The 23,292-nt window shown below is 45.8% G+C and overlaps 1 protein-coding gene across 1 annotated transcript in view; it reads right to left on the bottom strand.

Moving 5' to 3' along the window:
• Window positions 1–23,292, bottom strand: part of LOC146835267 (peroxiredoxin-like) — a 559,426-nt gene that overhangs the window by 204,212 nt on the left and 331,922 nt on the right. Inside the window, exon 9 of the mRNA XM_085602856.1 lies at window positions 6,300–6,422. Within this exon, the coding sequence (XP_085458982.1) occupies window positions 6,300–6,422 (123 nt within the window). The remainder of the gene's footprint in view (window positions 1–6,299; window positions 6,423–23,292) is intronic.

Below are 23,292 nucleotides of genomic sequence, written 5' to 3' on the forward strand. Positions count from 1 at the left end.
AGAATACTTGTAAAGCAGCACACATCCGGGACTTTCATAACTTGCTGCTTGTGATGGAGTACAGGGTGTGAATGACGTCCCAGCAGAAGCAGACTGATGTACATGCAGTGTGATGTGGATCTGTGAACTCTGGTGTTGCCTTTTCTTTCTGTTCACCCTGAAACACCAACTCCTTTCAATCAGCCAAAACGGCGTCACACAGAGGCAGCTCCTATTTGTACACAATGTGATTCTGAATTGTCACAGTGCAGCAGTCTATCTCTGGCTTCACTCAAGCTGCACCTCTGATGATTAGACCCACGAGAGGGAGCATTGTGTAATTCGAGGGCTACTCACTCACTGGGGCTGGCCCGCGCAGGCAGGGACACTGCCTTATGATGCATGTGCTGCAACTCCTGGACGTCCCCCAGCACAATGCTCCTCCTGTTGCCTCATCACTTTCATTAACCTGGAAGCTAAAATCTAGACCAAAATTTTGGCAACTAGATTGTGCAAAGCTGCTCAGTCACTGATACACAGTGACCATAACGCCATCGCCTTTATACCCGGTAGCAGTATGAGACACTCTCTAGACTAATACGTCTAACTGTCACCCTGGAATGATCCCAGTCCCGCAATAAGAGCGGGCCCTTGTCTTAATTGATTTTAAGAAGGTTTTGAATAAATGCACTGGTTTTGATCCAACTACAGCCCAGATTTATTGTGGTAAACTTTTTCAGAGGCATGTGAGGGTCCTCACTAAGGGCACCTGGGCGGTGGTCTGAGTTAATAGGACCTTGTCTGTCTTCCCCCTGCCCCATCCAAAGGGGCACAAGGCAGTGGTGCCCCCTCCTACCCCTTCTGTTTTCATAGGTTATTGAACAATCAGTCGCATGGGTCCGGTGCTATTGTGTTAGATCAGTTGTTTCGGTGAAGGAAAACAGGATTTTGCTAAATGCGGATAATATTTTAATATGCATAGAAAATCCTGAACGATCTTTGCCCAGATATGCATGTATGGGATATATATGGGGACACATCTAAATTCTTAGTTAAATGGAAGAAAATGGTGTATATGCTGATAGCAGGTGACCATATAGACGTAGAGCAAGTGCCTCCCCTTCTAAGGGCAAATTATACTTTTAAATCCCTTGGCAATGTTGGGGCTGGTCTCACTTTTACTTTGTTCTCTTTGATTCACTACTTGTGTCTATTTTTGGTGCTCTCTGAAAGAATGTCTATGGGTACATATGTCTGGGTGGGTAACCTGGTACTATTTACTGTTCTTTGAAAGTTGATGCAATTGAATATGAAATGTAAAATGTTCTGTAAAATTCACCGTTTTGGTCTGTGTTTTTCCAAAATTTTCTTAGGAGGAGAACACCCCCAAACCCCCCTAATAGTGGTCAGGCTCGCTCGCTGGGCTCGCTCGCATTGCGCCGTACAGGGGCTGATCTGGCAACATTTGCCAGGGCGGCTTTCAGTTCCCAGTCCAGCCCTGCCCCCTCCCTGAACACTTTCAGGAAGACCCTCAAGGCCTGGCTCTTCGCCTAAACAGATATGCGGACCCCCCTCAGCGCCTTGAGATCCATGTGAGTAGCGTGCTTACAATTCCCTGATTGATTGATATAAGGTACATCCACAGGGCTGTAGTTCCAGACAATGCAGCAGGTGCAATTAGTCTGAATGCAGGGTCTCAGGGTGCAAATCAAGTCTCCAGCTTGGCCAACCTTCATCTGATTTGAGTTTCAAGCAGTAGATCTGAGAGGCTCTGCTCCTCACACATATTTATTCAGGGTTTTCTGGGGTCAAGCAGGAGAGCACTCCTGTCAAATGAGGTCAAGGGCAAAACCCCAGAGCATGGCCACTTCCTCCAAAGTGTGACATATTCGTCTCCCAGAAAGGACTATGCCTCCAAAATTCAGTATGGCTGAAATCTCAGCAGAGGAGCAAGAACTAGCCAAACCAACCTCCAGTATGGCTCATTTCCATAGCTCTCCTCCCCCTGACATCTGCAGATTCCTTCCATAACCCTGCCTTCTGGCTTGGTCATAGGAGATGGGGGTAGATGGATCTAGCATTCTCTGCCAGTCTTATTCCTCTTCCGCTTCATGCTTTACGACTCCTCCCCGATGTGCTGGCATTCCTGTGTAGCACAGCCCTCGTCACCAGATTGTCTCGCCCTGGGTGAGCCACTTATCACTTCATCAAAGCAGCCTGGCTAATCCTGTTAACTCTAACCAATCGGGAAGACCACAGGAATGCTTAATTTTGGCTTACAGACAAAAAAAATCTTATAACTTTTCTGTATATTTTAGGATAAATTGGATAGTATCATATTTTTGGATTTATCAGTACCATTCCATAACTCCTTGAATGATAGGTATTGAATTCCTAGCAATATTTATTCGTTCATAAACCATTGCCATTTAACCTATTTGGCTGGGTATCTACAATGAGGACAATGAAATGTGCAATTTCTCCATCACCAGGGCATATAAAACATCTTTTATAAGGACCCTATTTATAATTTATGATCCCCCCCACCCACCCTTGGGACACCTAGGGGTGACGTTGGAGGTTCTAAATATGCTAAACCAATGTAGATCCACACTCCACAGTGCTCCTAGCACCTACATTGATTTTGAAAGGCACATTTCTACAATGGGGGAAGTGAATTGTGCAATTTCTCTATCCCCATGGCATATAAAACATATTTTATAAGGACCCTCCTTATAATTACAGAACCTCTGGGACACCTAGTAGAGACCATCGGGGTTCTGAATATGCAAACATATAGTTGATTATCATTTTGTAAGTGCCCCTACCACCAAAGTCAAGTCTGCAGTGAATTTACCTTTGAAGGCAGTGCTGTGACACAGGGCTGCTTTTAAAATGACCTCAGGCGCTCAGCAGTGCACATGTGCAAGTGCAGAAAGGGCTGCCAAGCTCTATTATATACTAGGGACTTATAAGTAGTTGTAAACCCCTGGCCCTATTATCTACTAGGGACTTATAGGGTAGGTCATGCCTATTATAGGTGCACCCTAACACATAGTGCACCCTAATGCATGTGTGTGTTTTCACTTGTGTTTTCAACATATCACTGGCCCAGGGCCTGATTAGAAAGAGCCCAGGAGCAGTCAGTCATTTGCCACCAGTTCCAAAAAGCAAAACAAATGGGGGTGCACAGGGCACACACTAAACAAACTGAATGCTGGAATGTCAAAAGATTTTTATTCTGCCAATACATATGACCATAATAGCACAAAATAATAACATTCCGCATTTGTATTATTACGTCGCAGATGGCACTCTGCAAATCTCCCAGACCCCTGCGGGCTTGCAGCAATTAATGGGCAATTTTGACTCTTATTCTATGGCCAAGGGACTGGAGATTAATGTCACCAAGACGAAGTTTATGGTTGTCAGACCCCACAGATCGTTCAGGAATGCATTTGTCTTGAGCAATGAAATGGTCGAGCGTACCCTTAGGTTTGAATATTTGGGGGTCATGCTGGCGAGCAAGGCCTCCTGGGCTCCCCACATCCAGAAAAGAAGGGTGATGCTCCAGCACCAAGCTTCAGTTATCTATAAAAAACTATCAGGGTACCACCTCTAGAGCCCTACTTCCGGCTATTGAGCTATACAAATTAAAGGCTCAATCAGCAGTTTTATATGGCGCTGAAATTTAGGGCCATTCAAACACAGACCCACTCATTTCAAGTGAAAATAAATGTGTCTTTTCTCCTCACCACCTGCCCAAAGGTATCCTTTTAATATCTATGGGGCATATTATCAAGACAGGCGATAAAATTATCGCCGCTTTAGCAGCAGAAAACTGCCACTAAAACTGCGATAATGGGCTTGATAATATGCTCTATGGAATTCCAATTGAAGCTCAGGTTAGATGTCCTTCACATCTAACATGGGCTTCAATTGGAATTCCATAGAGCATATTATCAAGCCCATTATCGCCATTTTAGTGGCAGTTTTCTGCCGCTAAAGCAGCGATAATTTTATCGCCTGTCTTGATAATATGCCCCTATGTTCTTTGATGTAGCGTTTAAATGGGTGGGATAAATTACCTGGCTAAGGCCTTGAGTATACTGTGTACGGATCTGGACTACGGAGGAACTCAAATCCTATGCATTGGAGTAATTGTTGTTATCTGACAAAGGCCTTTCCTCTCCGTGATTCAGACATGTCCAATCATGGGTGGAAAAGCTGGGCCTTGGATCTTTTTGGTTGGAGCCTAGATCGGTGACTACTTCCTGCGGGAAGCAGTTAAAATCTTGCTACTGGGAGTTCATTCAAGCTAGTCTTTTTTTTTTTAAAAACCTTTTTATTGGCATTTTTGGTTTTCTTCTGGACACAAAATAAAACAACCAAACAAACAGGCCAGCACCAGTCAACACACCCACCTTGCCCGCCAGCCACCCCCCCCTCTCTCTCATTACACAAGGAGCCTGTTCCATAAGTATTCTGTGGTTGGCACCATCGTCCTCAGTATACACCACCGCCCGTGCCCCTGGGCTGTACACACCTTCCGCGAACCGTGCAGGACCGCCCCACTCATTCAAGCTAGTCTTGACCAAACTGCAACCCACAAGAGTCTGACAAACCAATTCTTGCTCATTAAAGATAGCCCCTCATATGAAGCATTCTTAGACATCCACCAACAACAATCGGCTAAAACTTTGTATTTGAAGTTTCGTTATGGCGCCCTTAAACTAGGACCTTTTACATCTGTGTGGAAGCCTGGCAGGTGTTCTAATCTAGCTAGCTCCTGTCCAATGTTTTGCTTTCAAGCAGAAGAAAGTATAAGCCATGTCCTGTTTTTTTGCCCTTCTTATAACAATTACAGACATAAATGGGTCGGTAGAGAGGCCCTAATAGTGCTGAAGAGTGACACGTCTGTCTATACAGTGGACACCCTTAGTAAATATTTTTTTGCAGTTGGGTTAGCAAGGAAGGAAAAAGGCCTGAGATTTTATTTTATTTTAATAAATCTTTTTATTGATAGAAAACATAAATCAAACTTAAACAAAACAAATGCAGTCCCCAAACGTAAAGCAATTACCAAAATAAGACGAATTACAGTTGAAACCATGCAGCACATTGGATCACAAGAAAAGCACCTTTACAGTGCCACATTCTCTATCAATACTGAAGTTGCATCTCCAAATGGGACACAAAGAAATCCTCTGGTCTCGTTCCATGGGCCCCATATTTGGGTCCATTTTCCCGGGCACCCACTGCTTTAAGGCCTGAGATTTTAAATCCTGATGCTATGGGTGTTTGATGAACACAATGTGGAACACCAGACATAGCCCCCTCCTTCCCAAGATTTATTAGGGGAAGAAGAAATTGCTTAGCCTATTAAATAAGTTTGCTAGCCGTAGATGAAGGCTTTCCCCAGATGTAAGACTCACTTTCATTAGAATTTTTACAAAAACCTAAACAGGATGCACTTTATGAATTTGTCAGTATATAACTTACTTACCTATTTACTGTCCTATATTTAGCATCAGGGAAGTAAGTACAAGATTGCGAGTAGTTGGTACATAGTGTGTTGTTTTTAATGGATTATATTAGATTTTAAAGGAAATACATATAGAAGTAATAATTATTTTAATTTACAGACTCTGGGGCCAATTCACAGAACTAATCTGAGACAAAATCCTAAATGTACTAGTTTTGGTATTCAAAGAAGGCATTTAGTAGTAGTAAAGTTAGGATTTTGTCTTAAATTAGGATTGTGTCTTAAATTAGGATTTTGTCATAAGTTAAACTTAAGTTAAACTTAAGTTAGACTTAAGTTTAACATAAATTTGGGTTTTAAGACAAAATCCTAATTTAAGACAAAATCCTAATTTAACTTATACTAAATGCCTTCTGTGAATAGCAAAAGTAGTAAATTTAGGATTTTGTCTCAGATTAGTTCTGGGAATGGGCCCCTATGTAAGTACCTAATTACCTGGGCTAAAAAGGATATACAGTAGCTAGTCTATGATGCGAGTTAAGACTTAAGGACTGTGCTAACACTTTTGAGCATGTCCAATCCAGAACTCTGCACTAGTCTCCTCAGTAGATTAGTGACTGGAGGAAGGACAAAGCCTGATAATGAATCTTTTAATGACTACCCTTACACACGCATTTTAGTTTGTATGAGCCAGATTTTAATGTTTTAACCTAAGTCTGACTGCATTCTAATATGAAATGTTTTTCTATGTGTATGCTTCATGGAGTGTAAATTCCAAAATAAACATTAAATACTACGATTAGATTGGGTGATTTACACCCCATATTTCCCTTACCTGAACGCCACTCCGTCTTCATGCTTCAGCACCCCATACATCTTAGAAACTATATGCGTTGGATCTGAAAGCAATGGGATTCTCACGTGCCCCACACCGCCTTTATTTCGACTTAATTTAGTCCTGAAAATAAATATTGAGAGAAATTACAGTTGTTAACATACATTTTGATACTCAAAATCTATAAGCCTTTTCATATCTTACAGCCACTTTGGGGTGAAGGCGAGGGAAACCATGTGATTTACCTGTACCTTGGAATGTCAAACTATAAGATAGTTCCAGGGAACCAACTCCCAGGTTTCTGCCTGTGAATGTGGCACTTGAGATTAATAGCAACTTAAACATGAGTGTGCCCAGATGACATTATCTACAGTAATAGTTAAGCTTTTCTCCTCCTTGGCGGGATGGGACAGGGATAAAAGGCATGAAGGATGATGGACTGATCCAGATGGAAAGGGGTCACAAGGACTGCTCCAGGTGGAAAGGGGTCACATGGAATGCTCCATGTGGAAAGGGGTCACATGGACTGCTTCAGATGGTAAGGAGTCGCATGGACTGCCCCAGATGGAAATGGGTCACATGGACTGCTCCAGGTGGGAAGGGGTCACATGGACTGCTCCAGATGGAAAGAGGTCACAAGATTTGCTCCAGGTGGATAGGAGTCACAAGGACTGCTCCAGATGGAAAGAAGTCACAAGAACTGCTCCAGATGAAAAGGGGTTCACAAGGACTGCTCCAGATGAAAAGGGGTGACAAAGACTGCTCCAGGTGGAAAGGGGTCACATGGACTGTTCTAGATGGAAAGAGGTCACAAGAACTGCTCCAAGTGGAAAGGGGTCACATGGACTGCTCCAGATGGATAGAGGTCACCAGAACTGCTCCAGATGGAAAGGAGTCAAATGGACTGCTCCAGATGGAAATAGGTTACATGGACTGCTACAGATGGAAAAAGGTCATAAGAACTGCTCCAGATGGCAATGGGTCACATGGACTGCTCCAGATGGAGAGGGGTCACAAGGACTGCTCCAGGTGGAAATAGGTCATATGGACTGATCCAGATGGAAAGGTGTCAGAAGAACTGTACCATATGGAAGGGTGGGGGGCACAAGAACTGCTTTGTATGAAATAGGGTCACAATGAAGGCTCCAGATGGAAAGAGGTCACAAGGACTACCCCATATGGAAAGGGGTCACAAGGACTGCTCCAGGTGGAAATGGGTCACACGGACTGCTCCAGATGGAAAGAGGTCACAAGAACTGCTCCAGATGGAAAGGGGTCACATGGACTGCTCCAGGTGGAAAGGGGTCACATGGAATGCTCCAATTGGAAAGGGGTCACATGGAATGCTCCAGATGGAAAGGGGTGACATGGACTGCTCCAGATGAAAAGGGGTCACAAGGACTGCTCCAGGTGGAAAGGGGTTACATGGACTGCTCTAGGTGGAAAGAGGTCACAAGGAATGCTCCAGGTGGAAAGGGGTCACATGGAATGCTCCAATTGGAAAGGGGTCACATGGAATGCTCCAGATGGAAAGGGGTGACGTGGACTGCTCCAGATGAAAAGGGGTCACAAGGACTGCTCCAGGTGGAAAGAGGTCACAAGAACTGCTCCAGATGGAAAGGGGTCACGTGAAATGCACCATATGGAAAGGGGTCACATGGACTGCTCCAGATGGAAAGGAGTCGCATGGACTGCTCCAGATGGAAAGGGGTCACAAGAACTGCTCCAGGTGGAAATGGGTCACATCGACTGTTTTAGATGGAAAGGGGTCAGAAGAACTGTACCACATGGAAGCGGGGGGGTCACAAGAACTGCTTCGTATGAAATAGGGTCACAATGACGGCTCCAGATGGAAAGAGGTCACAAGGACTACCCCATATGGAAAGGGGTCACAATGACGGCTCTAGATGGAAGGGGATCACAAGGACTGCTCCGCGTGGAAAGCTCTTTAGTCTTCAAGTTCAGTTGTTCAGATAGAACCACGCAAAAGGGAGACAGACACACATTGCCTGCAGTTCAAAGACACCTCTCACGAGATAATGGTCACAAGAAACACAGTCTTGAAGAAAGTAAACATAACTGCCAACTGTGAAAGGGCTCAAAAAGGGGCCTACATCATAAAGATCAAAACAGAATTCAGATCCCGTTGGGGCGTCACGGAAGGAGAAGGTGAACACATATGTGAGTCCCTTTAAGAATCTGATCATGATCGTGGATTTGAACATGGAAGGCTGACCTGCCAAACAGGGAAATGCTGACAGGACCACAGTGTAACCCTTAGCAGGGCCCGCCACACTACCTTGTTGAGCCAGTGACAAAATACAGGAGCTCTGACAAATCTGCCTTTGGGTTCACAAAAGTGATGCTGGCTTAGGTCGTGGGCTCAGAGCCTCAAAGCGTCCTGACAAAGAAGGTGGAGACACCACTTTCTGGAGAGGCTGGCTCCAGAAGTGAGAGGAAGGCTTTCAAGGCTGAAGGTGACCCTCTGACTGCAGGGAATCATGAGTATGGATCTGGACGGGGAGCCCCCTGTTTGAAGGGTAGGGCACGTCCATTGGTTGTAAGAGGGACGGGTCTGAGTTCATGTCTTTCTAGGCCTGAAGAAAGGGGGGGGGGCTAAAGCGACTTTCCGGCTGGCTCAGGAGAGGAGGAGAGGGAGGAGCCTTTGCCTCTGCCCCTGTTAAAGAAAAAGCTGATTTGACTGTTGGAATGACTGGGAAGGCTGACGCTGGCTAAAAGCAAACCTATTAGAGAAATCCTGACATTTGTGGAATTGACTGAAGTCCCGGCTGAGAATTGGAATGCTAAGGTTAGAGCAGTAGGTTTTCCTTCCTTAAAACTCTCTAACGCGTGTCAGCCTTGTCCCCAAACAGGCAAGCCACATCAAAGGGCAAGTCCTTGGCACTCGCCTTCACATCCCTGGAAAAGTCAGATTGGTGCTCTGCAGGCCTCCTCGGGGCAATGGAGGGGCGCTTAGCCCTAGGCATGGAATTCACTGTGCCCCCAATCATTATTATCTGTCTAGAGGCAACCTACCTGTCCTTCACCACCTCTGCAAAATGGCCTTTTGATTGGATATACCTGGTAAGCAGGCAGGTTGCCTTCACAGGGCCAAACTGCAGGCCGAGAGCACCTTTTTACCCAGCACCTCCAAGTTTTTGAATTTCATGTCCGGGGGTTGCCATTGGGAATGTGCCAAGATTTTGCTTAGTGCAAGATGATGCTGGCACACCTGGACTCTCTGCTGAGGGATGGGCTGAGGGTAAGCAGGATCCCCTGCGGCAGGCCTATGCCACTTGCCAATGAGTCAGATGACAGTTGGGGCTGGGAATTGGCCTTTGAGTGGTGTTTTTGAGGATGCACCAGCATTGGTGTTGGTACTGGTGGTGGGGACGCCAGGCAAGGCATTGGTAATGGCAGCAATGAAGGGGGCCCGCCTCTGAGATGGGCTCAATTGTTGCTGAAAGTGTTCCCTGAGGAGTAACTCTACGGTCGAATGGTGCAGAGAGGAGGCCCATCTCAGTGCTTTAAGTGGGAAAAAAAAACTGGGGGTGCTCTAAACGGGGCGTGGTTAATGTCTTGAAGGGGCGTGGCCTATCCGAGTAGGGGCGTGGTCTAAATCAAAATAACTAGCACTGTGTGCTTAAGAAAATCATGAAGTCGCATCCAGCAAAGGATAATAAAATAGGCAAAAAGGTATATTTATTAAGTATAACCCATAAAAATACCAAACACTTTAAAAAGCATGTAAAGAATATTTATATTACTTAGAAATCTATTGCAGGATTCCCCAAAACCCTCGAAGATATTCAGTGTGTTTGTTTTGCTGGGGTTTCTCACAACAATTTTCTTCAGCAGACCTTCTACCTTTTGCAAGCCAACTCTTTACATACAGCTTTGGGTCAAATGTTTCAAATGGAGGACCATTGAGTTTTATCCATAGGCATGAAGATTTTTCCATTTTCTTTCACACACGGCCAGATGACATAAATTGAGGATTTCTTAACTGTGACCTTTATCTGTCACATGGCTGTAGTCCATAATTATATACTTTAACTCCTGTCAATATTTTAGTAGGAGGACACACACAATTTTCTTTTGTTAAATTCAATTCATGCTAGATGTGACATTAATTTTTGTAAAATTACAGTTTATGAATCTTATCCTTTTTCAGCTCAGTCCAAATGGACTTCAGTACCACCGCCATCGAATCGGGGAATGGGACCGCTGGCCTTCAAGGTCCCCACGATAGGCATTACAATGCGACTGCCACTACGGTGTTCGCAGTGCCTATCTTTTACATTGCAGCAGGTGCTGCTGGCTGCATCATCCGCCGCAAAGTAAAAAAAAAGGAACATGTTAAATATATCGGTGCCTGCCACATGGTTCAGTGATATGTTGTGGGGCATCATAGATGCCCCCCAGGACCCATGTCTGAGGGCCAGGGGTAAAGGGGCCTGCTACGGGCCCCCAATGTCCCTTTCGCCAGCATTTCCATGGCAGGTGAACCGCCATTGATAAGCTGGCGGCTAAGGGACATCGTAATCCCTGCTGCAGTGCATGGTAGGCACCACCAGCATTGTAGGAACCACGAGCCCCTCCACCACACCGGCGGGCTCAAGAAGCCCGTCGGGTGCGTGGTGGTTGGTCTGTCCGACCGCCAGGTAACCACCCGCCATTGTAATATGGCGGGCTGTGACGCAGTCACCAATGGCGGTGGGACCGCCACTGACGGGGTGACGTGGTGGTCCCACAGCCATTATAATCACCCCCTAAGTTTGGTGTGCATGCAAATCCTACATTGCCAACCCCTGGCAAGTTGCACTGCTAGTGCTGGAAAAAGGCCAATGGAGGTACCAATGGGTGAGGTGGACTGTCCTCAAGGGTCTTGTGACCTCAGTGACAGATTCACTGTCGATCTAGGATGTGCTTCTTCATATGCCTGCCCGTAAGACTGGAATTGAACTGCAGTATGGATTGTGGTGGACAGGTCCACCTGCGGGTGCTAAGACACCTGGGCTTCTAAGGTCTATCGGGCCTTCTAAGGTGTAGCATCGGAATAAGCTCTGTCAGGAGTGTGGTATGGTGAACTGGTCATGAAGGTCTGAACATGGTTCTCCAGTTCCAAATTCAGCAGCTCTGGCCAGAGTGCCACATTCTCTCCCACACTGAACACCATACTGCCCCACTGAGAGAAACTCGCACTGCCTTCAGCACAACTCAATTGTGCTGCGACTAAATTCAAATTATGCACTAAGCAACAGTAAAATGCTGCCTGAAAAAAAAGGAATAACACCCTGGAAAAAGCAAACACTCATAGGGAATGCATGAATAAGCAAAGCATGCGAACTGTAATCAGAAAAAAACATGGTTACATTAACGGTTTTAAACTCATTATTCAGAAATCAGTAAGTGATTTTGCCTGAAAAGTTCAAGACATGGCTACTGGACCAGGAAGGGACCCCTTTCAATGTCCATTGCTTATATCCTTTCAAAATGTATGCAGTTTGGTTTAAAAAAGACCACATCCCCAAACACAGAGCCGCATTTTATAAGCTAAAATAATTAAAAAGTTGGAAACGATCATATTAAACGTTTCCACTCTACCCATCAACCAGGTATTGCAGTCCCTTTAGGAATGGCGCACTTACCCACCCTGGGAAAACAATGTTGTTCAAAGAAAGAAGATAAAAAGAAACTAGCGCTTTCACTGGCAAACTCTGTAAAGTGGCGCTAATGTGTGTGGGTGTAAATAACAGTCTGGCCTGTCTGCTGTCCACTCTGTATTGCTTTATTTAGGTATTTAACTATTTTTTCTCTCCATTCCGAGGTTTTTCTTTTCAATCGAAAACGGTCAGAAAATGAGGACATTTACAGCCAAAGTGTTCAGCCTTTTTTGGATCAATTTCACAGGGGAAAAAATAAAGAAAAGGAGAGGCAAGAGAGAGTACCTTAAGAGCTGCCTCTTGAAATCAGCACGTAAGCAGGAGCGAGACAGAGACAGAAAGAGATGGAGGAATAAAGAGAGGAGGGCAGCCGCCAGAGGCAGATCAGGAGTAGTGGACACGGTCCTTGCCATGAAGGAAAAGAGACGGCGTTTATTTTTTCTCCGTTCTCTGCCCTTCCCAGAACGGCTGAGCCTTCCTGCAGCATAACAAAAGGCAGAGGGCGGGTGGCCTCTGACTCCAGGCAGGTCAAGTGCAGGGCCATTAGGTAGCGCTTTCACGTGCTAATGGCCCTGTGATAACAGAAGGGAGAGGGGAAATTCCTTTGTCCCCTCGTCCCCCACACCCTTGTCCCCCGTGTCCCCCCACTCCAAAATCTGGGGTGGATATATCCCCGGCATCCTCCACACTTCCTACGCCCATGAGTGCAGCAACAGTGGGCAGAGTCTGAGCACCGGCAGTTTTTTTTTGGGCCCTCAAAACGGGTCCGAAAAAAAAAAAATAAAGAACGGACTACCTTTAGTAGCCACGAAAATAGAGCCCGATAGAGACCCGTTTCGAGGGCCCCAAAAACAAACTGCCGGTGCTCAGACCCGGACAGACCCGGCCCACTTAAAGCCCTGGCCCATCTGCAGAAACCTACATAGACCCCCCAAAACGGGCACATGAGGCCGGGGTACACCAGAGAGGACAGCAACCTACCTGAAGAGCACCATCATGGCTTCCTGGGAATTCCAAGTTTGCCAGCATCAGTATAGATGAGGAAGGAGTGGAACAGGCCCCAGGACAGGCTGGTATATTCTAGACCCTCCACTGCAGGGCAACAGAGTTCGGATTTCTAAACTCCTGGCACAAGGACTGTATCAATGTACCAAGATGAAATGGAAATCCAATTGAACTGCAACCCATACACAACCCACTGAGCAATACTGAGCAGGAAGTATTTACTGGTACCAATCAAGGATCCAGTGGAACTCCAATCCCTCTTTCATAAATAACAACACACTCAAATTAGCACTAAGAAACAGGACATGCATTTTAAAATGTCGCATACAATATAAATGGTGTCCACACAGAATGCAAAAAGAAATGCAGTTAAGCATGTCTTGATCACTGAAAACAATGTGAAAAACTCCATCCTGGTTATTGAGTATTTTTCATAATGACATCCTAGAGCTTTTTCTAAGTGCTGTTTGATTTCAATAAGATTATATTAATTTCAGAAGAAAATACATTACAGCGGGTAAGGGGTTGTTAATAAATGAATGAATAGACAATAAGTAAACAATAGATGGGGAACAAGGAATACAAAGTCATTTGTTCATAGTGTCACATGAGGCATGCCAGTTACCATATGAATGATTCGATTCAAACACCACATTGTCCTACATATGTTGCAATGCTTAAAATAATATTGCATACAGTCCATTTCATCTTGTAGTTTACAGTGAGCGTGTCATTGCAGAGTGCAATTGCCATCTTGGCATGATAGAACATCACATACAGTGTAGATTATAGTAAAATTGATATATGTTTAACAATCAATGATCCGTCAAAACAATATGTAGCGTAAGGCACCGTGCAATATAGCTTGCAATGCAGTTTATAGTGTAACTGGTAGTGTATTTTGCAGCCTTAAAGACTGAAGAGGATCGATTGGGTCTCTCACAGGCTAGTGGGGAGAGAGGGTAGGCAGAGGAGGGCAGTTGCAGAATGTGAATATGTGCATATCTATGGAGGTTCATTGGTGGTGAAGTGATTATCCAAGGTTTACCATATGGGTCTACCTTGTGCCTTCCAGGGGGAGTGTTATTGCCTGCCCCTCTAATATGTGACATCCATTAAAGTAAGGCTTGAAAGGAAGCCTTATGGGTGCTTTTCCAGTGAGAGATAACTATTTCAGTTGCTGAAGTTAGTAAGAGGTCTAAGAGGTGCAGTCAGAAGGGCATTTGAGGCAGGGATCAAGGAATACTTTGATGAGGAAAGAAAATTCTCCCTGAGGCTGACAGTTAAGTAGTTTTGAAAGAAATGAGAAAACTTTATCCCAGAAGTGGGTCAGTGATTTGCAGTGAAGGATGAAGTGAGCAAGGTCACCTTTCTCCTCTTTGCAGTTTCAACAGGTTTTCTAAAGGTTTTAGGGAGTGTAGGTGAGATTGAGTCCAGTAGGCTTTGTGTAGTCAGTATTTCGTTTGGGATAGGACTGGAGAGATTTTTTGTGAGGTGACTGATTTCCATATGTTGTTCAAGTCAGACTCTGTTATAGGGATGGAGGAATGAGTGGCCGAATACGAGTTATGTTTTTGTTTATTTTCGTTGACTTGGGTCGTAGTAGTCGGTAAAAGTTGGAACTTGGTGGCCTGATTTGTTGAGTTTGAAAACAAGTGCTAATGTCACATCTAAGTTTGAGAAAGTTGTAAAATTCTGAGTGTTCCAAGTGAAATTGGGAGGCATATTCACAAGGAGTTATCGGCTGGTTAGGGGCACTTTTCTGTCGCTAATGCAGCGATATTTCCATCGCCGTATTGACAAGCCGTCGCTAACACCGTTAGTGGCAGCTTTCTAGCCTTAGCAGTCGCATCCAGCATTGCCAATGATGTTAGCAATTACCATCGCTAATGATATGCAATGTAGGCGTTCCTGTGCAAAAACGCACACAAACCCCACTTCGCGATATTAACAACGATCGCATGGACCGGCGATGCGATAAAAAATACAGCTGCTAAGGCCCGTTAGCTGATGGGACTTAAGATCAGAAAAAAGGTGGCCTTAAAAATGCTGATAAAGAGTAGTATAAAAGGGATACTAGCCCAGAGTCTCATATGAAGACCCGCTAATGCCATGGAGGTACTACTCTTGCAGCTTGGCGTTCCAAGAAGGCCACAACAACCACCGCCACCTCCCCCAGGACCAACATGAGGCCGCTCCGAAGAAGACAGCGGGTCCATCGCCGTCGACTTAGCCTCACAGACCTAACACCAGAGGATGTCATTGCCCACTACAGGCTCAAAAGGACATCCATCCTCCGCATCCTGACCCAGAGAGCCCACAGGCTGACGGCACCAACACAGCGGATAACCAACATCCCTACACAGACAAAGGAGTCTCACAGCCAACCCTATCAATATTCCTCCCAACTGTCTTGGATGATATCATCAGCCTGATACCCCAGCACCTATACTTCCCCAACACTGCACAGGAACAGCTTGAGATCAAGCAAGGCTTTTATGCCATAGCTGGCTTCCCGCAGGTATTGGGGGCAATTGATTGAACACATGTCCTACTTGTGCCCTCTGAGGACACTGCACACATATACTGCAACAGAAAGCACACACATTCCATCAATGTGCAAACAATAGTGGACCACCGGGGCATGTTCACCAATGTCATAGCCAAGTTCCTAGGGAGTGTGCATGATTCCTACATCTTCCCTCAGTCCATCATCAACCAGCGATTTCAGGATGGCACATATGAAAATGCACTGCTTGTTGGTAAGTATTAACTTAACACACCACACACCTCAACTCCACAATCATGGAACTCACAATTGTGCCAATGCACACATAGCAATCACACATACAACATGTCAATTAACATACCCACCTACCAGACACAACAACACAAGTAACTGTGGTAACTGGGGCTAGCATTGTATACTAAACATCCACAAAGGCATTGCCGCTCCGCCACACATTTACAAATGCTGGGCGAGGTGGTACCAAGTACATTCGATGGAGGGACTTGACCTATAAGGAAAGTATGGACACAAGGCCAAGTGTGGATGTGGTGTGCTGTTCAGTCTGGTGTTTGCATAGCACAGAGCTGACTATGTGGGCATATAGTGCGTTTCCGTTCTCCAACCTGATGGTAATGACTGCTTGGCTGACTGTTTTACCTGACGGGGGAGGGGGATCCATGTGAAGGTCTCATGGAGGATGCAGAGGGTGTCGAAGCAGCTGTAGGCCACTGCGTAGACCTGTTGATTCATGGAGAGGGAGGAGTTGAGTACGATGGCTAGGTACCTAGAGTTGTTGTTGGGGGGGCTGTCGAAGGCGGTGGCCCACCAGGTGTTGCCACATGCTGATGATGTGGTTACGAGGATGAGGACTGATGTCTCCTCTGCATACAGCACCACCCAGCTGCTGATCACCCATGTTGCAACTTGCTGCAATCCTCCTGGAAGCCCAGTCTGGTGTGTGTGGGCGCCTTGGTGAGGGAGAGTATGAGCTGGTTGACCTTGTAGGTGGTGATGTCTAAAGGCTTCCTTCATGTTGCTCCAGTTCTTCTCCAGGCGTCTGCAGATGCATCTGTCATCTTGGAGGTTGGTGGCAACCGAGGTGGCATTTCTTGCACGCTGTATGTTGGAGTTGCATAGTGTTGCAAGTGTGTATGTGCAGTTGGAGATACATGTGTGGAAATCCCGGGCACCGCTGTTAGTGTTGGCAGCAGCGGTGTGGGTGTTGCCGTTGATGGTGGAGTGTAGCAGCTCCTCAGTGACTCAGCTCCAGTAACTTTGTGTTGCACCAGCTGTGGGATTTGGTGGTTTGGGGTTTCTCAACGAGGAAGTGTACGCAGTGGTGGTCACTCCATGGGTGTTGAGTGGTGTTGAGGAAGTTGAAGGTTTTCCCACATGCGAAGTTGTGGTCAAGGGTGTGCCCTGTCTTGTGGCTCAGTGTGGTGAAGAGTTGGGTCAGTCGAATATTAGCAAGCTATTGCCAGAGGGTAATGTATTTGGAGTTGCTGTGGCATGTGCGGTGTAGACTCAGCTCAGGAATTAGTACATAGTCGATGGAGTAGATGGCGTGGTGTGTGATGATGTTGATGGTGCGGGCAAAGCATCCCGTCCACTGTGGGCACTGCAGGTGAGGGTGCCACTGAGTGTTGCTTTGTGGCAGGCCTGGATCTGAAAGTGCAGGTGTTGGGAGGTGGTGAAGGTCTGGCGGCAGCAGCAGCAGAACTGGACTTGAGTCATGGCTGGTGTGGCCTATTGGCAGTTTTATGTTCGCCTGGCGTTGAGTATGAGGAGGGCGGGTGAGTTGTAGCGCCAGATGGAAGGAGATGCCGGGTCCCTGCTGCTGTCCGTGTTAGGCTCGCAGACATGTGCAGATGGCCTTGACTTGGGTGCGCCCTTGGAGTGCCAGTGATGCAATAGTGCAGCGCACACAATAAAATAGGCTCGGGGGAGGGACGAGCAGCTGTGAGGCAATGTAATTCGCATTGATGCAGGTCAATTGTCAGAAGCTACACATGGCTAAGCTGAATTCCAAAGTAGCACAAATCACACACCACAAAACTATAAACACTGCCAACACAGCATGCATAACTACTAATTGAAACATCTCTCCTTTATATTTTTCAGGTGATTAATAATCCATTCCCTCAAAGTAGAAGTATGGTCAAGAGGGATCAGAATATAGACCTCGTGAGCAGTAGTGCTCCCAGCCTGGAAGTCTTTCCATGTTTGGACATGACCATACTATCACAACTCTTCGCCCAGGTCAAATCAGGCTCCCCCCTCGATCCCGTGCCCCTCCAAAAACTCTGTAAGGTAGGAGGAACTGTTCTCCCGGTCTTGTTGGAGGTTTTAAACTCCTCGCTAGCGAGTGGACAGGTACCGCAGACATGGAAACACGCCATGATAAAGGCCCTCCTGAAAAAACCTACCCTCGACCCAGAGGTGTGGAGCAATTATCGACCGGTCTCTCTACTTCCCAGGACCAGTAAAATACTGGAAAAATATGTAAATAAACTCCTCTCAGAGCACCTGGAGAACCAATCTCTTCTGTATTCCACCCAAACAGGCTTCCGCCCAAACCATGGAACTGAGACAGCTTTATTAGCAGTTATGGAGGAATCCAGAAAAATTCTTGATCAGGGAGGGACAGTGGCGGTCATCTTATTGGACCTGAGCTACGCATTTGACACTGACAATTATAACATTCTGATTGACAGGCTCAGATTGGTCGGAGTCTCTGGCAAGGCCCTGTTATGGATCAAATCTTTCTTGAAGGATAGAATATTTCAGGTGTTCGAGGGGGAGTGCACTTCTAAATGTTTACAGCTCTCGTGCGGAGTCCCCCAGGGCTCGTCATTGAGTCCCACTCTTTTTAATATATATCTTAAACCACTTGCCGAATTAGTCCTACCTTATGGGATTCAAATTATCACCTACGCGGATGATACTCAATTGGTGGTAGCCCTAAAGCACCCTAAGAAGTCACGGATCAATATTGAAGCATGCATGGAAGCAGTGGCCTTGTGGATGGATCAGTCTTGTCTCAAACTCAATGGAGACAAGACGGAGCTAATGCTTTTAAGCAACCACCCCGGGGTGGCTAGAGAGGCAGCAGGATTAAGCTGGCCCAAATGCCTTGGCCCTCCACCAACCCCCAAAGAGCAGATACAAAGTTTAAGGGTATGGTTAGATCAAGCTCTTAACTTCAACAGCCAAGCAATTAAGCTAGCTGCAACATGCTTCGGAATCATCAGTATGTTAAGGAAAATCCTCCCATTGCTCCCAGTCCCGGCTCTAAGAGTGATAGTACTCTGGGAATTCCCTTTACTTGGGTACCACAAAGGCCACTATAAAGAAAATACAGGTGGTACAAAACTGTACAGCTAGACTGCTCTTGCCTGTGCCCCAAGGTGAGTCAGTGAAGCCTGTGTTAAAAAAACTTCACTGCATACCAATAACATAGCGGATCAAGTTCAAAGCTTTGCGCATAACTCATAAAACGCTATGGGGAACAGGTCCCAAGATAAATCAATCTCTGGTGGCTTTTTACCACCCAATGAGACGCCTTCTGTCTGCAGATCAATTTTTGGCAGTGGTCCCAAAAATGAAGAGAGAGCGATCCGGGGGCCGCATGTTCTCCTATAATGCAGCCAAGCTCTAGCACGCCCTCCTGTTTCAATTGCGCTCCACCCCACACCATCTTACCTTTCGTAAATAGTTGAAGACTTGGCTGTTTTAAAATTCGCCATAATCAGCCTGCCTTCCGACTCTAGCACGGGTATGCCTAAGGGTAGCCAGGCACTCTATAAATACTTAATAATAATAATAATAATATGCACTCTCCCCATGGCTGATGACACCCCTCCGAGCCACCAACACCCAGGCCCAGAGGCAGTACAATGTGGCCCTTGAACGCACCAGGGCCATTTTGGAGGGCACATTTGGCGTGCTAAAGTCACGTTTCCAGTACCTTGACATCACAGGTGGCAGACTGTTGTACGGCTTTTAAATAATGTGCAAGATTATCATAACATGTTATGTATTGCACAATATATGTGTACGCACAGATGCCCCATGGATCCAAGTGCCAGATGCACCGGACAATGCTGAGGATGATGAAGAAGATGAGGCAGGTGCAGAACACCACACAGTTTCTGCAGCCAGAACTGCCCGAAGGAACCGAATCATAATCAATTTCTTCACCTGAGCACGTCACATTGTGACAGTCCATTGCAATCATATCTGTGCTAAATGCACCCAAACACAGTATGTGCAATTTAACAACACACATACCCTGTGTGCATGTTTATCCTCAGCATAAGTACATCACTCTGACAGGTGAAAGTTAAACAGTTAAGTAGTAAGAATAGTACAATTCTAATCTGATGGTGAGTATGTCTCATCTGTACAGAGATGCTTTTTAGGGTGTCATTTAGGGTGAAATATGAATTTTAGGCTGTCATTTGGGGTGAAATATGAGTTTTAGGGTGTCAATTGGGGTAAAAAAATGTATTATCAGGGTGATTTTTGGGGCACCAGTACTGATGTGGAATGGTGTTTTCTGTATGGCAGATGTGTACACTTGAGAGTGGAGGAGAGTAATTTGACCTAAGGGGTGAGGGTGCCATTTAGCTAGTTTTCATTGTTTATTGCTACTTTGCTATCCCTGCTTTTAGTCATACTTAGGTTGTCATACTTCTTGACAGGGACATTGTTGTTCTGTGAGTATGGCACACAGACAAGTAATGTGGTACATATTTGGGTGACATATTCCTGATATGCATTGTCCACACACTGTGATGTTGTTGGCATAGCCCCCCTGCTCATTGTATTACATCATATTTATAATGAAGTCTGCTGTTTGTGTATTTTGTGAGATATGCACATTTTTGCCAGTAGGCTACATGATCACTTTGTTGTGACATTGCATGTGTTTATGGTATGCAGAATCACTAGATGCTTTCTCACTTGGTGTACACAGGACTGCATCTCATGTACCAGCAGGCTGGCACATTTACTGGAGATGCGGCAGGATGTCTACATGGCACACTTGCCTCAACACCACGCATATACAAATCGTCTGCACAGGGCCACATATCCCTGACACAAAACATGAGGATGCACTGTGTATGTGACTGATCATGTGCATGAGGGGTCATGCCCCCACCAATATCAGCACACATGCAGCATTGTACACGAGTTGTGTGCAAGATTGTGTATGTGCAGTAGTGTCCCCCTTGATGCACATGCACATTCTTGGACACGGCTCAGACATACGGGAACATGCATATGCGTGGTGTTGAAGCAAGGGGACCATTTTGACACCATGTCGTATCTCCAATTAATGTGGCCCTTTGCTCTTTCATGTAGCCCTTATTTTGTGGTCTGATATGATACTTGGACTATATTTGGTAGATTTTTCTATGCACATTTCTTGCTCTGTGAGCCCACCAATATGTTTTGGTTGAGTAGGGTGACATGTGTCTATGCCACCAGGGCTAAGGGTATCCGGGACATGATCCACAGTCACTGTGGGTATGCACTGCGATATATTTAATTGTGCATTAGTGCAATTGGGCCCATCTTCCACTGTCCCCCCAGTCCCTGGTTGTTACTCACCCTGTTGCTGTTGTGTCTGGTCATGTTGAGCAGTATCCTGTCCTGGAACTCCTACCACCATCTCCTCGCTAATGACTGCGGACACCTGTTCCTCCAACGGATCCAGCTCCTCCTGTGGCGCTGAACTTCCACCTCCAGTCTGCATTGCTGCTTTCAGATTGGCTGCAAATTTTTGCTTTGTCTTGCGCTTAGCATCATGCCAGCGCTTCTTGCAGTCATCCACTGTCCTCCTCACCGCTCCAAGAGCATTCACCTTGGCTGCGATGGACTGCCATATTGCATTTTTTGTTTCCAATGACACTGTGGAGCTGACAAAAAGTTGTTGGTTTTTTGTCACATCCGCAATCAGGACCTGGTTTTTCTGCTGATTGAACCAGGTCTTCCTCTTCTTCTTCTCCTTGCCCTTTCCCTGGGTCTCTGGCTGGTCCTCCTGGGTGTTTGGGGGATGCAGTTTTCAGCCGCTAAAGCGGTGATAATTTTATCTCCTGTCTTGATAATATGCCCCATAGTGATTATATGTATCTAAAAAAAATACAACTAAAGCATGCCAGCATCATCATGGGCAGTGAGTGTACATGATGTTATGTCAGCCTTGACTGTAAGTGGGCATTTTGTCAACATTTCCACGCACTTCTTTAAAACGTCACACTTTCTATGAAAACTATAAAAGAGTCTAAATCTAGGTACATAATAAAAACAGAGAAGCATCACAGGTCTGAATAAGGGAAATAGAAGAAGCTGTACGGGGGAAGTGCCACAGTGGTCACAACTGGGCAAGGGAGTAGGTGTCACTGCTGGTCATGTGGCCTGATGTCGAAGAGCTCAGGCACTGAGGAGGATTTCGCTGGGGTGGGGTGCGTCGATGCGACCCACCATCAGATCGTGAAATGCATCAACGAGTGCCATTGTCCTTCTTCTTCTCTTCTGCTTTCTTTTCCATTCTTTTGAGGATTTAAATGAAGGAGGGGAATGCAACTTTGAGGAGGATTTCGATCCAATGCTTGTCACGAGCACTTTCCATAAAACGTTTGGACTCACACATCATTGATGGCCTTGGTGTGCAGGAGGTCACAACTGTAGCACAACTTTGAGGTGTGTTTTGGCCCCAGGCCCATAGACAGACCTGGGGGAAGAGTGGTAGGGCTTGAAACCTGATTATTCGGTGGAGACATCCCTAGGTTCTTAGAATATTTGGCAAAAAAAAGTGTCAACACACTGAAAATGTGAAAACAGTCACAGAGAGCCGTTCCAGATCAGCGAGAAAAAGGGTAAATTATGCCAGTGCGCTAGAGTGGCACTATATGGATCCAGTGACATCACACCTGTTCTGCTTCGGGTTCCAAGATGGAGCCAGTGCCACCTACTAGCAGCGGAGAACAGGAAACGTTTGTGGATCCAGTCCGGTGCCTGGAGATATTCAAAATGGAGACGTGCATAAAAGTTTGGTGTAAATCTACACTCGGAAATGATTAATAGCTGTTAGACCTGGCACCTTGGCGTGAGTCTCCCTTCCACTTTTTGTCGCTGTGCCTCATGTGTTTTGCTGGTGTTAGCTGCTCAGAGCACTGTGCCACTGCCAACCAGTGCCACAGTGCAAGTGCTCCCTAATTTAAAATGTATATGTTGGTTGGATTCCATGATTGGCTTATTTGGTTTACTGTCAGACCCCAGTAAAGTGCACCAGGAGTGCCCAGGGCTTGTAAATACAAATGCTGCTGGTGGGCTTGCAGCACTGGTTGTGCCACCCACAGAAGCGGCCTGGTAAAATGTGTCTATGGTCTGCCATTGCAGAACCTGCATGCAGTCTGGTACTGTCATGCTGACTGGGCAAGTGCACCCACTTGCCAGTCCCTAAACCTTCCCTTAACTTCATATTAGTCACCCCTGTGGTAGGCCCAAGGGCAGGGTGCATTGTAAGCATAAGGTAGGCCAAGCCCTGATGTGTGTGGCATGTCCTAATAGTGAATTACAGCCATTTTCGTTTTTCACTATTGTAAGGCTACCTGTTCGCCATAGGACAGAATAGGCTGTTAGAATTGTTGCATTCTATGATCCTAACAGACCCAGGGAACATGGTAGAAATTCGAGTTTAGTATGCCTGAACTCAGAATAATAAAATACATCGTTTAGTAAAGTTTATTTTAATATTCTGTGTTTGCAAATGCTACTTTTAGAAAGTTGGGGGCAGATTTATGTT

Source organism: Triturus cristatus, chromosome 4_2, assembly GCF_964204655.1.
Source record: "Triturus cristatus chromosome 4_2, aTriCri1.1, whole genome shotgun sequence".
NCBI classification, from domain to species: domain Eukaryota; kingdom Metazoa; phylum Chordata; class Amphibia; order Caudata; family Salamandridae; genus Triturus; species Triturus cristatus.